The sequence below is a fragment of the Engraulis encrasicolus genome, chromosome 23 (genome assembly GCF_034702125.1).
Source record: "Engraulis encrasicolus isolate BLACKSEA-1 chromosome 23, IST_EnEncr_1.0, whole genome shotgun sequence".
In the NCBI taxonomy this organism is placed as follows: Eukaryota; Metazoa; Chordata; class Actinopteri; order Clupeiformes; family Engraulidae; genus Engraulis; species Engraulis encrasicolus.
This window is the reverse complement of record NC_085879.1, coordinates 38,398,706-38,411,205: the sequence shown is the minus strand read 5'-3', so window position 1 is coordinate 38,411,205 and position 12,500 is coordinate 38,398,706. Positions and strand designations below refer to the sequence as shown.

At 44.6% G+C, this 12,500-nt stretch overlaps 1 protein-coding gene across 1 annotated transcript in view; it reads left to right on the top strand.

Moving 5' to 3' along the window:
- The first annotated feature begins 1,207 nt into the window (after positions 1-1,207).
- Positions 1,208-12,500, top strand: part of glra4a (glycine receptor, alpha 4a) — a 53,665-nt gene continuing 42,372 nt past the window's right edge. Inside the window, exons 1-3 of the mRNA XM_063189789.1 lie at positions 1,208-1,308; positions 5,386-5,453; positions 10,233-10,456. Of these exons, the coding sequence (XP_063045859.1) occupies positions 1,260-1,308; positions 5,386-5,453; positions 10,233-10,456 (341 nt within the window). The 5' untranslated portion in view covers positions 1,208-1,259. The remainder of the gene's footprint in view (positions 1,309-5,385; positions 5,454-10,232; positions 10,457-12,500) is intronic.

Here is a 12,500-nt window from a genome sequence, read left to right as displayed (position 1 = left end):
CCGACGCACCTGCCAGCTGAGGTGTGCGAAAAAAGTCGAAGTTTAATTGCTAAAGGCCCTGCCATAGTGATGTACGTACTAGGGTAGTTGCGTTTTTTCACTACGGACTATCACAGCATTCCACTGGTGGAACGATGTGCGTTAAGGGATTCAAATGTTTTGTCAAACAGACGCAATAGAGTGTAGTGGAAAGTGCGCACATCTAGCAAAAAAACATCAGCAGGTGCCAAATAAAAAAACTGTCACATGTAGGAGCGGGAAAGGATCTGCACACTGCTTGCAAAAGACTTCATTTATTAGATGATCGAAACGTTGCCTCAAATAGACCCAATGCCTTGAAGCTACAAAATAGTGACAAAACATAGTGACAAAAAACCTACATCTTAAGTCTTTTGAGTAATATAATGTACTGTTGTAAAGTTATCCACACGTAGCCTTTGAGCACAGAGCCACCACAACGCACTGGGATGACTCTGCTCTGAGCAGGGGCGTTTCGAGGTATTTGGGGGCCCTACTAGGTAAAGAGGAGCTGGGGGACTGTTCTTTTTCTTTTCAAACTTTTTAGGAGGGGCCCCCTCACGAGAAATTTTGTATCATAGCACTTTGAAGATTTGTAACAATGGCACTTTCACCTTTCACCTTGCTCCATCGCTTACTCACTCACGCTGTTCACATCATCTCTTTCACTCAGTTGCTCGTGGTTCTGAGTGTCTATATGTGTTGGGTGCAGCCAGGCTGGAATGGGATTTGAGGTGTTTTTGTATGTGTCTTTTTATCTGTGTTATCGAAATGTCTCTATCCATGTTGCTGTAGTGAAACATTTCAAAAGGGTTTCAGCCACTTAATTGGCACATCCCAGCAGCACAGCAATTTCATCTGATCAAACATTTACATGTAGCACAGACTCAGAGTAAAGCTGCCCGTTTCTTATCATCAAGGATATGTTTGTTGCGTTTGAACTTGAAGTGTGAAAAGCTGCAAGCTTTTTTTCCCCCTGTGTCTGGTACTTTGCAGGCATCTACATGTACGTATACCATCCATGTTTCTGTGCTACGCGGTTTCATGTACTTAATTATACACTTGAACTTAAACATGTCTTATGCTCTCTGTCTCTCTCCCTATCTCTCTCTCTCTCTCTCTCTCTCTCTCTCTCTCTCTCTCTCTCTGTGTCTCTCGCTCTGTCTGTCTTTTTTCTCTGCAGACCTGGCGTCTCCAAAGCCCAGAAGCCCACGTCCCCATCTGACTTCCTTGACAAACTAATGGGCCGGACTTCGGGCTACGACGCCCGCATCAGACCCAACTTCAAAGGTGATTGCAGAAAGTTGTCGTGACTAAGTATTCACTTTGATCTTTTTTATGCCTCTTTTTCATGCACTCCCTTACCACTTTATGTCTTCATTCATTACAACTGATTGAAGACAACCTTTAGAAGACCTGTGTGTTTTTTTTTCTTTTTTTTGTATTATGATTTGACAATGTAGCACATTTCCCAGCCAGCGTTTCAGGCATTTTTTATACTAGCGAGGCCAACGTCTTAAACAATGTATCATATGCAAAGCCGAGATGGCTTTTCGCTTACACCCCGGATCACATTCAAAGTGTCCATTTGGTAGGCAGACAAGTCAGACAAGCGTTTGTTCCCCCCCCCCACTGAAATCCGCTGCGTTGATCCCTCTGCATTCTGCTGATAAACCCTCGGCGGTGATGCTCCGCTTAGCGTTATGTTCCATTGCTAAGCACATCAAAACACAGAGGGCCCAGGCAGATCTCTTCATCCTGCATAGTGTACATCTTATAGCACCTCTCGGGCCTATGGGGGCAGTGTTGCCCAATTGGGCTACTTGGGATGGCCGTCTGCGGGTAAAAACGGAAAAAATTGGCCATTTGTTTTTTTCCCCTGCAATTTTGTGCCCATAGAAATCAATGCAATTTGTTGAAATTGGGCGGAATTCAGTGCATTTTAGCGTTTTTTGAGAACCTTTTGGGCTTGATTTGATCAGACACATCTGGCAACATTGCCTGTGGGGGATCATGGCACTGGTGTGTAGCAGCAGGCCAGGCAGGCAGGCAGGCAGGCAGGCCCTCTGACTTACTCAATTCTCATGCTCCAGGCTCTTTAATCCAGTCGCATCCCAGTGTTAATCTGCCACATATAGGTCAGAAGGCGACCGTTAAGTGTTAATGGCCATGCCACTTTTTGATGGTGTTTGAGGCAAAGTGAGGTGAAGGACTATCGGAGACTGGCACATAATATAGCTTTATCTTTTAGCTTTAGCCTTTAGCTTAGGAAGCATGTAAATCCACCAGTGCTCTGGACTTAAAATAACCAGCCAGCCAGAGCATTTTCTCTTTAACAATGTTCTGCAGATTTGCCACCATATATAGGCAACGTTGAGGGTTAATAGCCGTGACACTTTTGATTGGGATTGACTCAAAATGAGATAAAGGATGATAGTAGTTTGGCATCCGTCTAAAGCTTTAGCTGAAGTGTGCTTGCGCCTCAGGAATCATGCAATTCTATGGGGAATAGGAGACTGGCACATACAGCTATAGCTCTTGTGTCCTTACTGTACCTCAGTGAAGCATTTAAAGCCACCACAGCGTAGTGCTCTGGACTTACAAGATAATCAGCCAGAGCACTCGTGGGTGACGCACTTGGTAAGCACTTTCAGTGGTGGCGTAATTAAATCATTTCTGTGTAAGGTTACACTTAATTCTACTTTCCCTGTGACATTAACTGTGCACACTTTTAAGAAAGTATGTAACAGGCCCCGGCCATGGCTTCAATTCCGGCCTGGGGTTTATTTCCTTATCCTCCACCATCTCTCTCTCCCACTGGCTTCCTGTCACCATCTTACGTAAGTACAAAAGTGAAAAGTGAAAGCCCAACTGGGAAATTCCAACTCCCATTGTCATTGTGACAGAGCACTCCACAGCACACAAGTGAACACTGCACACTGCACAAAACGAAATTGCATTAATGCCTCACCTGTGCAAGGGGCAGCCCCCAATAGCGCACGAAAGGGAGCAATGCGGTGGGATGGTACAATGCTCAGGGTTCCTCAGTCACAAGCGCCCTGTCACCATCTTACACTGTCCTATCGAGTAAAGGCATAAAACTAAAGGCCCTAAAATACATGTAGTGTATTACCAAAACAAGGAGTACTGTCTGTACGGGTTACCTCAGGTAGCATGTAATGCACTGTGCCTTAGGATTAGGGTTACGGTTTAGGGTTAGGTTTAGGGTTAGGGGTCTTACACACCAGGGCGGTAAAGCGTCGCGGAACGGCCGCGTTTTTTACCGGCGTCGGTGAAAATACATTGAAACATATCTGTCCTTACACACCAACCGGCGGTAGTCGAGCGTCAGTGGCTCCGCGCCGCGCTGCATTTGGAAAATAGAACTTTTTCACGCCGGCGACCGGCGGTGTCTCATTCAAATGAATGGCAGAGTAGCATGCTAGCTTTGGCTGTGGAGAGGGTTTTGAACAGGACTGGCCGCGCACGCCGACGCTGTGTGAAAGGCAGAGAAAAACATACCTGCCGAAACTAAGCAAAAAGACCACGTTCGTCCCGCGACCGTTCCATTCCGCCTTGGTATGTTTTGGCCCTTAAGGCGGATTCATACTTGGCGTGAGTGACTGGCGCTAGCCTCCTTCATACTTCACTCGTGACCTCACTCGCGACCCAAAATGACGTCACACGCCGTGGCGCGAGCTGCCGTGGCGCGAGTTCGTGCACCCCACATTTTTTGTAACTTGGCGTGCGCCACCAGCGACCATGTAGGTAGGCACTGGCAGACAAAGCAGGAGTTGTGAAGAGAGGCTACAGCTACTGTAGACTACTACAGAATGGATTCTGCATCATTTTGAGGAAAATAAAAAGTTATTTTATCTTCTCCCTTAATGTTGTTCATTGTTGTTGAAACAATTGTTTACTTTGTTCAGAAGCACGTTGTGTTTGGTGATCTATTTATATATTCTGCCGCCAGAACAATGCTCTCACATGGTCTTGGAATGATCTGGCAATGTAGGCTACAACAAAAATCTATGTTTCAATGTGGTAAGTCACAAGTCAGACGTTCAGTAGCCCTACAGCAGCCGTGTTTGGCTTTCTATTTTATACATCCGTAGAACTCATGCTGCGAGTTGCGAAAGATACTGCCGTTTCTCTCATGAACAGCAGAGGGCACTTCCGAAAATGCGAGCGAAAGCCTGTTAATGGCGCTTTTGAAGTATGAATAGTCTGGCGCAAGTGATGACGTCATTAATGGTTCTCGCGCCAAACGCGCCAAAGTGCGCACGTGAAGTATGCAGAGCCCTTTAGGGTTAGATAGTGGGCCCAGCCATGACTGAATCGGCTGAACTGCTACACTAGCGACCCGGGTACGATTCCGGCCTGAGGTCTTTTGCTGAACCTTCCCTGTCTCTCTCTCCTAACTCATTTTCTGTTACTTTCCAGCAGTCCTGTCACAAAATAAAGGCGTAGAAGACCCCAGAAAATCTTTTTAAAAAAGAGTTAGATATTGCAAACACACAATATTACATATTTAGATAAAGATACACTAAGTAGACACCCCAAATAAAGAATTGCCTCTACTTTAATTGTTGTTATGCAAAACACCATTTTCACTGTTGATTATAAGGTATAGATGTAAACTTGAATCACAGTGTTAGTCACATATGTATTACTACGTAATAACGCCATGAAAGTGTTGAAGCTTTATTTCAATGCTGTGAAGCCAATAGTGGTGTGGATCGGCACTGCCCTCACGATCCGATTCGATCACGATTCGGGAGGTAGCGATTCGATTCGATCCGATTCTATGCGATCCGATCCGATCCGATCCAATTCTACAATGCATTGCAATGCATTACATTTCTACTGAAAGCAAAGCAAATGTTTAATCAGTCATGATGAGGCAATACAAGTAGTCAGATACTGAGCAACAATTTATTGGCTGTTTTCTGTATCAGTCTGTATCTGTCTTGCAATGTTTTGAAGTGCTTTTATTTAATTTAACATTCATTTGCTCCCAAAATATCCATGGAAGTAATTGAAACTTAAAAAAATTGCCGGATCGATTCTGGAACTTGCCGGATCGATTCTGGATCATCCATGCCCCGCATCGATTCGGATCGCCGAATCGATCATTGTTGACACCACTAGAAGCCAAACATAATAATGTATTTGTTGTTTTGAAACAAGGAAAGTCAATTCTGTTGACAGCACAAACTTATCATGGGTTTATATTGTGTCGCAGTTCTCTCACTGTCTCCATTTGTGGTATTGACAAACGACTTTCCATTTTGCAACTGAAGCATATTATGTCAATTGTCGAGTCAAATAAAATACAGTTTTCATTTTTGCTTTTTGTTTTCTCAGGTCCTCCTGTTAATGTCACCTGTAATATATTCATCAACAGCTTTGGGTCCATCACAGAAACAACCATGGTAAGCCAAACTCTGAACATGAATAATTCCCCTCAAACACACACACACGCACACTAGACTCACACACACACACACACACACACACACACACACACACACACTAGACTCACACACACACACACACACTAGACACACACACACACACACACACACTCACACACACTAGACGCACACACACTAGACTCACACACACTAGACTCTCTCTCTCTCTCACACACACACACACACACACACACACACACACACACACACACACACACACACACACACACACACACACACACACACACACACACACACACACACACACACTCACACTAGACTCACACACACACACACACACACACACACACACACACACACTAGACTCACACACACACACACACACACACATACAGGTACACTAGACACAGACAGACGTACCCTCCCACCAAACCACCAGTGATATTTATCACACCTACTGTAAGCTTGCACACAGCAAACAGTGTTGCACACACTAATTAATGACCTGCAGTACTCCAGGGGTCCCGATGCTGTGGTCTGCAGTCGTCTCTCTTTATACCTTAATGTCCCACAGGGGCCGCCTGACCTTTGACCTCCTGTCTTGGCCACACAAGCACATGATTGGCCCATGAGCAAAATAATGAACTCCGAGCAATACCTACCGAGCAATTAAGAGGAGAGAGGAAGGGAGGGGAGGGGAGGGGTGGGAGTGAGTGGGTGGGTACAGAGAACAGGGGGGGCGCAGGGCAAAGGGAACAGTTGTTCCGGGCCCAGGGACAGAGAAGGTGTAGAATTGGGTTCTCATTACATTGTATGTATGTGTGGGGTGGGGTGGGGGGCTTTCAGATGGCTTTGTCCTGGGCCGACCGTAAGCTGTCATCAGCCCTGGGTGTGTGGATGGGTATTTGAGTGTTTGGGTGGTAGGGGTGGAGACAGAAGGGGTGTTTTCCATAGTGCATCTTCAACAACGAGGACGAAAAACAACTGCATCTTATATTAAGTCGTTCCCTTGAGTTCAGCTCTTAGGGGAGAGAGTGAACTTTTAGCTTGATCAGCAGAACATGTGACTCTCTGTTTACAGGCCATGCAGAAGACACAGCATGTGTAACAAGGACAGCCTATGCGGGCCTCCCCCATATAACAAAGATATATACAAGTTTTATGAAATCTTATATAAATATATTATATCAAATATAAATATAAAATAAAAAATATACTATACAATATATTATATAAAGTCTTATATAATAAATGGGCCACTTTCATAGTATGTGACATTTAAAGGGGTATGCCACTATTTTGGGGCTTAATACAGTTAAAATCTTTGGCTGGGGTTTATAAAGGTGGTTAAGTGTCTTATTTTTCATGTAAGCCGTTGCCTTGCTTTAAGACAAATTAAAAGAGGGAGCATGTCGCTAAGCTAGTGAAAGTCAATGGATCCGTGTAGCATAATGTTTAAATGAAATAAAGTATTTTTGGAGTTAATACACAGTGTGCAGACCGCTTCATCACAGTGTTGTACTTACACCATGAATTTACTTCTACTTTTTCTTTGGCCACCAAGAGTCCCACACATTGGAGGTGTCATGGAAGTGGCATGGTATATAGCATGGTATGCACAGGAAAAGGGTAAAAATAAGTGGCTATCTACTGAGTAGTGTATCTACAGTATATTAAATATGTCAGTATAACCATAGAGAGCTAGATTAGATAGAGCAGGAAATGTGGCGGTCACTGACAGCTTTGGCTGGGCCTGGGACAAAGTCATATGAAAGGCCCCCCACCCAATATATACAATGTAATAAGCATCCAATTCTGGTTCCCTGGACAGCTATGCCTGGGCCTGGGACAGCTGACCCCTTTGTCATCCCACCCCCCTCTTTGGCTTCCCTGACTGTAGCAGTCGGGTGATATAGTTGTATGGTGATGAATGCTCGGGGCTGCCCTTTCACACGATGACAGAGCTTTGATGAGGCCTCGGCAGAGCGAGCGAGCCGGGGGCACGACTCACGAGCGAGGGCGAGGATGAGGGTGAAGCTGAGGAGGTGAGGGGGTGAGGGTGAGGTGAGGAGAGAAGAAAGCGCCCGAGGAGGTCCCAGCAGTATGCTCGTCTCTATGACTCCCTCCATTAAAGCCAGTTCATTAACGGTCCACCCACCATACGTTACAGGGACGTTAGTGGAGAGGTGGTGGTGGTGGTGGTGTTGTGGTGGTGCGGAGGTGGTGCGGTGTGGATGCTCCTGCCCAGCCCATCTCCTCCCAAGGAAAAGGCCATTAAACATGTTCATTAGTCGCTGGCTGCATGTTCAGTTAATGGCTACTATGGTTCTTCCTTCCTTTGCTCTGCTGTTTTGGTGGAGCTCATTGAGATGGTGGTACATGTTAAACATTGTTACCTAGTGCAGATGGATTGGGTTTCGTTATTTTTTTTATGAGGAATAAGACTTCACATGATATTTACATATGTCGACATGGTGGATTCATTATGGTGAATTTATTTCTAATGTAACATACTGTATGCTGGCTGGTGTTTGATAAATCTGAGGTGGTAATGTTGGTGTGGTAATATTCAGGGCCGGATTAAGATGACATGGGGCCCCTAGGCTACAGGTTGCTGTGGGGCCCCCCAGAGAAGGTAAATTTCACAACAAATTTACATAGACACTGTCATAATTTAGAGCTAGGAATTAAGGACAGCATGTCTACCAAATGTACTCAACAACACAACAGATGCAGTACATTTTTCAATATTGCATCTTGTCAGAATTCTACAATTTTTCACTTTTGGCCAATCCGGGGGGCCCCCTGGCAGGTGGGGGGCCCCTAGGCTGCAGCCATATCTAGCCAGTGCATTAATCCGGTCCTGGTAATGTTACATCACCCAAATTAGCCCTCCTTGCAACCTTTATTTCTGGCAGGGAAGCCAACAGAGCAGAGACAAAGGGATCAGTTGTTCTGGACCCAGGGAGAACTGGGGGCCCAGTATTAGGGCCTCATTTCAATGGATGTATAGATGAGGGTTTTTTTTGTTTGTAAACACGGTGTTGTGAGGAGGGGCAAGACACTGGCAGCCAACCATGTGAGCCAATTTTTTGACCGACAGTGGTTTCCAACAATCAGAGGTTGAGTTGTTCGCAGCTGGTTTCACGCAGTCAGGTTAAAACAAAACAAAAATAGAACCCATGTATTGAGTAGGGGAGGGGGGCTTTCAGCTGACTTTTGCTAGGCCCGACCCAAAGGTGTCAGCGGCGGCCATGATTCCTGGTTCACATTATTGGTCGTATACGGGGTATAGGGTATCACCTCATTAAAAAACTAGTCCCATGAGACCAGACAGGAATGGTTTAGGGGGTTACTGGCATGTAAACGTAATGGATGTGAACCTTATAAGGCAGTAACCCCCTGTAAAAGGTAGTACCGCCCCAATTATGGAAGGTTAATTCACACCCACACACTCTGCCTCTGTCTCTAATCGTCATTTCAAGGCTACCATTCTCCTTGCTCTTCTGTTTGGTCGAGCTCATCGAGATGGTGGTATAGTATAGATGGATTGGGATTCATTCGTTTTTATGAGAGAGGGAATTAGACCTCACATGATATTAACATGATATGTCAACATGGTGGATTCTTTAGGTTCAATTTACGTGTATGTCTCATTATGTGGTATTTCTGCCTGCCGTTGAGGAAGATGAGGTGAATGGTCTTGTTACAGTGTATTGCATCAACAGATTTAAGTCTTAGAGGCCTGTGCATGTACTCATAGTTCACATTTACATGCAGTCAGGGGTGGACAAATTGGCAGAGCTGTCAAAAGTAAAAGTAGAAGCAAATTAATGGTGAAAGTACAACACTAGCACATCATATTGCATAGCTGTTACACCAATGCAGTTACATTGTACCTAATGAAGTGGATAGACTGACAAAATATCCACACAAAAAAACACAATGCAAATGTGATCCAACCAGCACAGAATTAGTTGATCGTAAGACAGGTACACCGCTGTGCTGGTTCCTTTTTTTCTTTTTATTTCTGGCATTATCTTTAGACAGCAGAAGTCCTGCCACATAGTCCTTCTGTCTGTCCTAAGACAGGTGATTTAACTATTTGCGTATCAATCTGACCAAAGGGTGTGATTCTTAGGATCATCAGCTGGTTCACTGAATTGCCTGGAGCAAATGTGTGTAAGGGTTTTTACTTTCTTAAGCCTGGGATATCCATCCTTGTGTAGAGTACAGGGTTTCGTGAGGTACCTCCTCATTAAGACTCAGTTATTCCCATGAAAATAAAACCATAAACACTTTCGATTTTCTTTTGCCTTAAGACATGTAAAAGTTTTTATCTTTTACCTGACATGTTTCGATGGTGTTACTTCCGTCTTCATCAGAGGCGGGGTCACGGTCACAGTCGAAACATGACGGGTAAAAGATGAAAACTTTTACATGTCTTTAGGCAAAAGAAAATCTAAAGTGTTTAAGTTACACAGTTAGACATAATGAATACATATGAGAATAAAACCTGTTTTGGGGGCTACTAGCCATTTTGAATCTTCTAAGACACTACGACACTAGCATATGACATTTCCGGTACATAGCTGTTTTACTCCATTGTACCTAATGAAACAGATAGACTGTGTTGTTACTGAAAATCACTAAAAACCTAACAAGGACCCACCACAAACTTTATCCAACCAGTGCAGAGTTATCTGAAGATTTTGTTAGGAACAACATCTCTGCATTTACTTTTACTTTTGACACCCCTGCCCATCACTACCACAGGATTACAGACTCAACGTGTTCCTACGGCAACACTGGAACGACCCGCGGCTAGCCTACAGCGAGTTCCCGGACGCCTCCTTAGACCTGGACCCCTCCATGTTGGACTCCATCTGGAAGCCCGACCTGTTCTTCGCCAACGAGAAGGGCGCCAACTTCCACGAGGTCACCACGGACAACAAGCTGCTGCGCATCTTCCAGAACGGGAACGTGCTCTACAGCATCAGGTGCGTTTGTTACAGGGCTTGATACTGGCACCAGCCAACCAGCCAAATGCTGGTAAAACTGGACTGTGGCTAGTTACATTTTCAGTCTCACTAGCCACTTTGACAGGTAACTTATTCCAAATCACAGTAGTTGCACTACACAGTCTCACCCCAAGTAGTCAATATTTGACTACTCAATTTTTGACACCCCAAGACTGCAATTTTTGACGTCTTGGGTATTCCTTCCACGTCACATTTTGACTATGTCCTCAAAGGCGCCCCCTTGTATAACGTCATTGAGGTTAGGTTTAGGAATAGGTTTAGGGTTAGGCCACATAGTCAAAATGTGACGTGGAAGGAATACCCAAGACGTCAAAAATTGCCGTCTGGTCCAAGGTAGTCAGAAATTGACTACTTGGGGTGAGACTGCGTTGTAGTTGCATCAATTGTTTTTATTTAAATGCAAGAAAGAAAATTCTTTAAAAAAACAAAATTCTGGCTAGTATAAAGTCTAAATGGCTAGTGACTTTGGAAAACCACTAGCCACAGTGGCCAGTGAACAATAAAGTTAGTGTCAAGCCCTGGTTTGTTACTTGGCCAACGGCTGTATTACATTACATTACATTACATTTAGCTGGCGCTTTTATCCAAAACAACTTACAGTTATTTGCAGGGCATTGGTTACAGTCCCTCGAGCAATGTGGTGTTAGGTGTCTTGCTCAAGGGCTCTTCAGCTATGGATGAAGGTGTAGGGAGAGGTAAGGGTGGGATTCAAACTTGCAACCACCTGATCTTAAGACTACCTCCCTAACCATTAGGTGCGACTTCCCACGTTGTATGTGAGTTGGCCGGATGGAATTATTGGCAATGGGCCCCAAGTACGGATTATGACCCCATGGGGCCCCTGCATTAGCCTCGCGAGCCATCCTACATACTTCCGCCAAAGGATTGGCTCCACTACTGTAGTCTGGCCGTGCTTCTCTGTGGAGTGCTTGGAGCAGTAGAATTTTGATTGCAACGCCCCCCCCAGAAAACAGCCAATAATCGAATACGCCCCCCACGTGGGGACGAAAGGGGGAGAACGCTCGTGACAATGACGTACACATCTGCGCCAGAGCCATTGGTCTGCGCTATGTTGTTGTTGAGTAACTGCCAGCGATTGGGTGAGAGGTGTCCAATAATTTCAAACTATAACTGAGTGCAAACTTCCTGCTTCCTACAATCGCTTCAGAGCAAATAAATGCCAGACCATGAATACGAAATGAAATGGTAGTATTATGGGATGGTCAGGACCAGGCTACCCCTGCATGGGCCAGATAACAAGAACGCCTGCACATTAAACATTGCATCAGTGTTACATCTTATTCAAATTCACTTGTGTGGGTAGCCCCTTAATGCACGCCGTACCTCCTGTGGCAAACTGTAATAGACATTGAAAGTTAACTACTATAGTGCTACACTACTATGAGAGTGCATAGGGCCTTTAGTGATACATTTTGACTTGCTCATTGCCATTCTGGTAACAGCTCATTTATAATGCCGTGTCTTAAGGGGTTAAAGTTATGTTAGGTTAAAGTTAGGTTATGTTCACTGCATGTTCTTGACAAACAATATGCACATGCAATCCATACAAATGGGGTTTTCTCTATAGAAGTGTGAAAGGCAACAATCACCTCGTCCATTGCATTGGTATTACAAATGTATTTTATTACTGCATGATGTAAGACAAGCAATAGTCTCTGCCATGTACATAAATGTAATTACAGCAAGAATATGAAAAGAATCAATCAGGTTGAATTTAATATGGGCTGTTTAGCCGACAGAAAAACAACGTTTCAGTAAAATACGCTTTAACACTTGACAAAACAAAACAAAAAAAAGCATATTAAAAGTGGGAACTCAGCCAATACTGATTATGATGTCCAGACGTACTCGGTGGGATATTTTGATCAGGGAAGGCGACACGGAGGGATAAACAGATCAGTTGTCCCGGGCCCAGTGAGAAATGGGGCTCAGAATTGGGTCCTTATTTCATCGTTTGCATTGAGCAGAGGGCCCTTCCAGA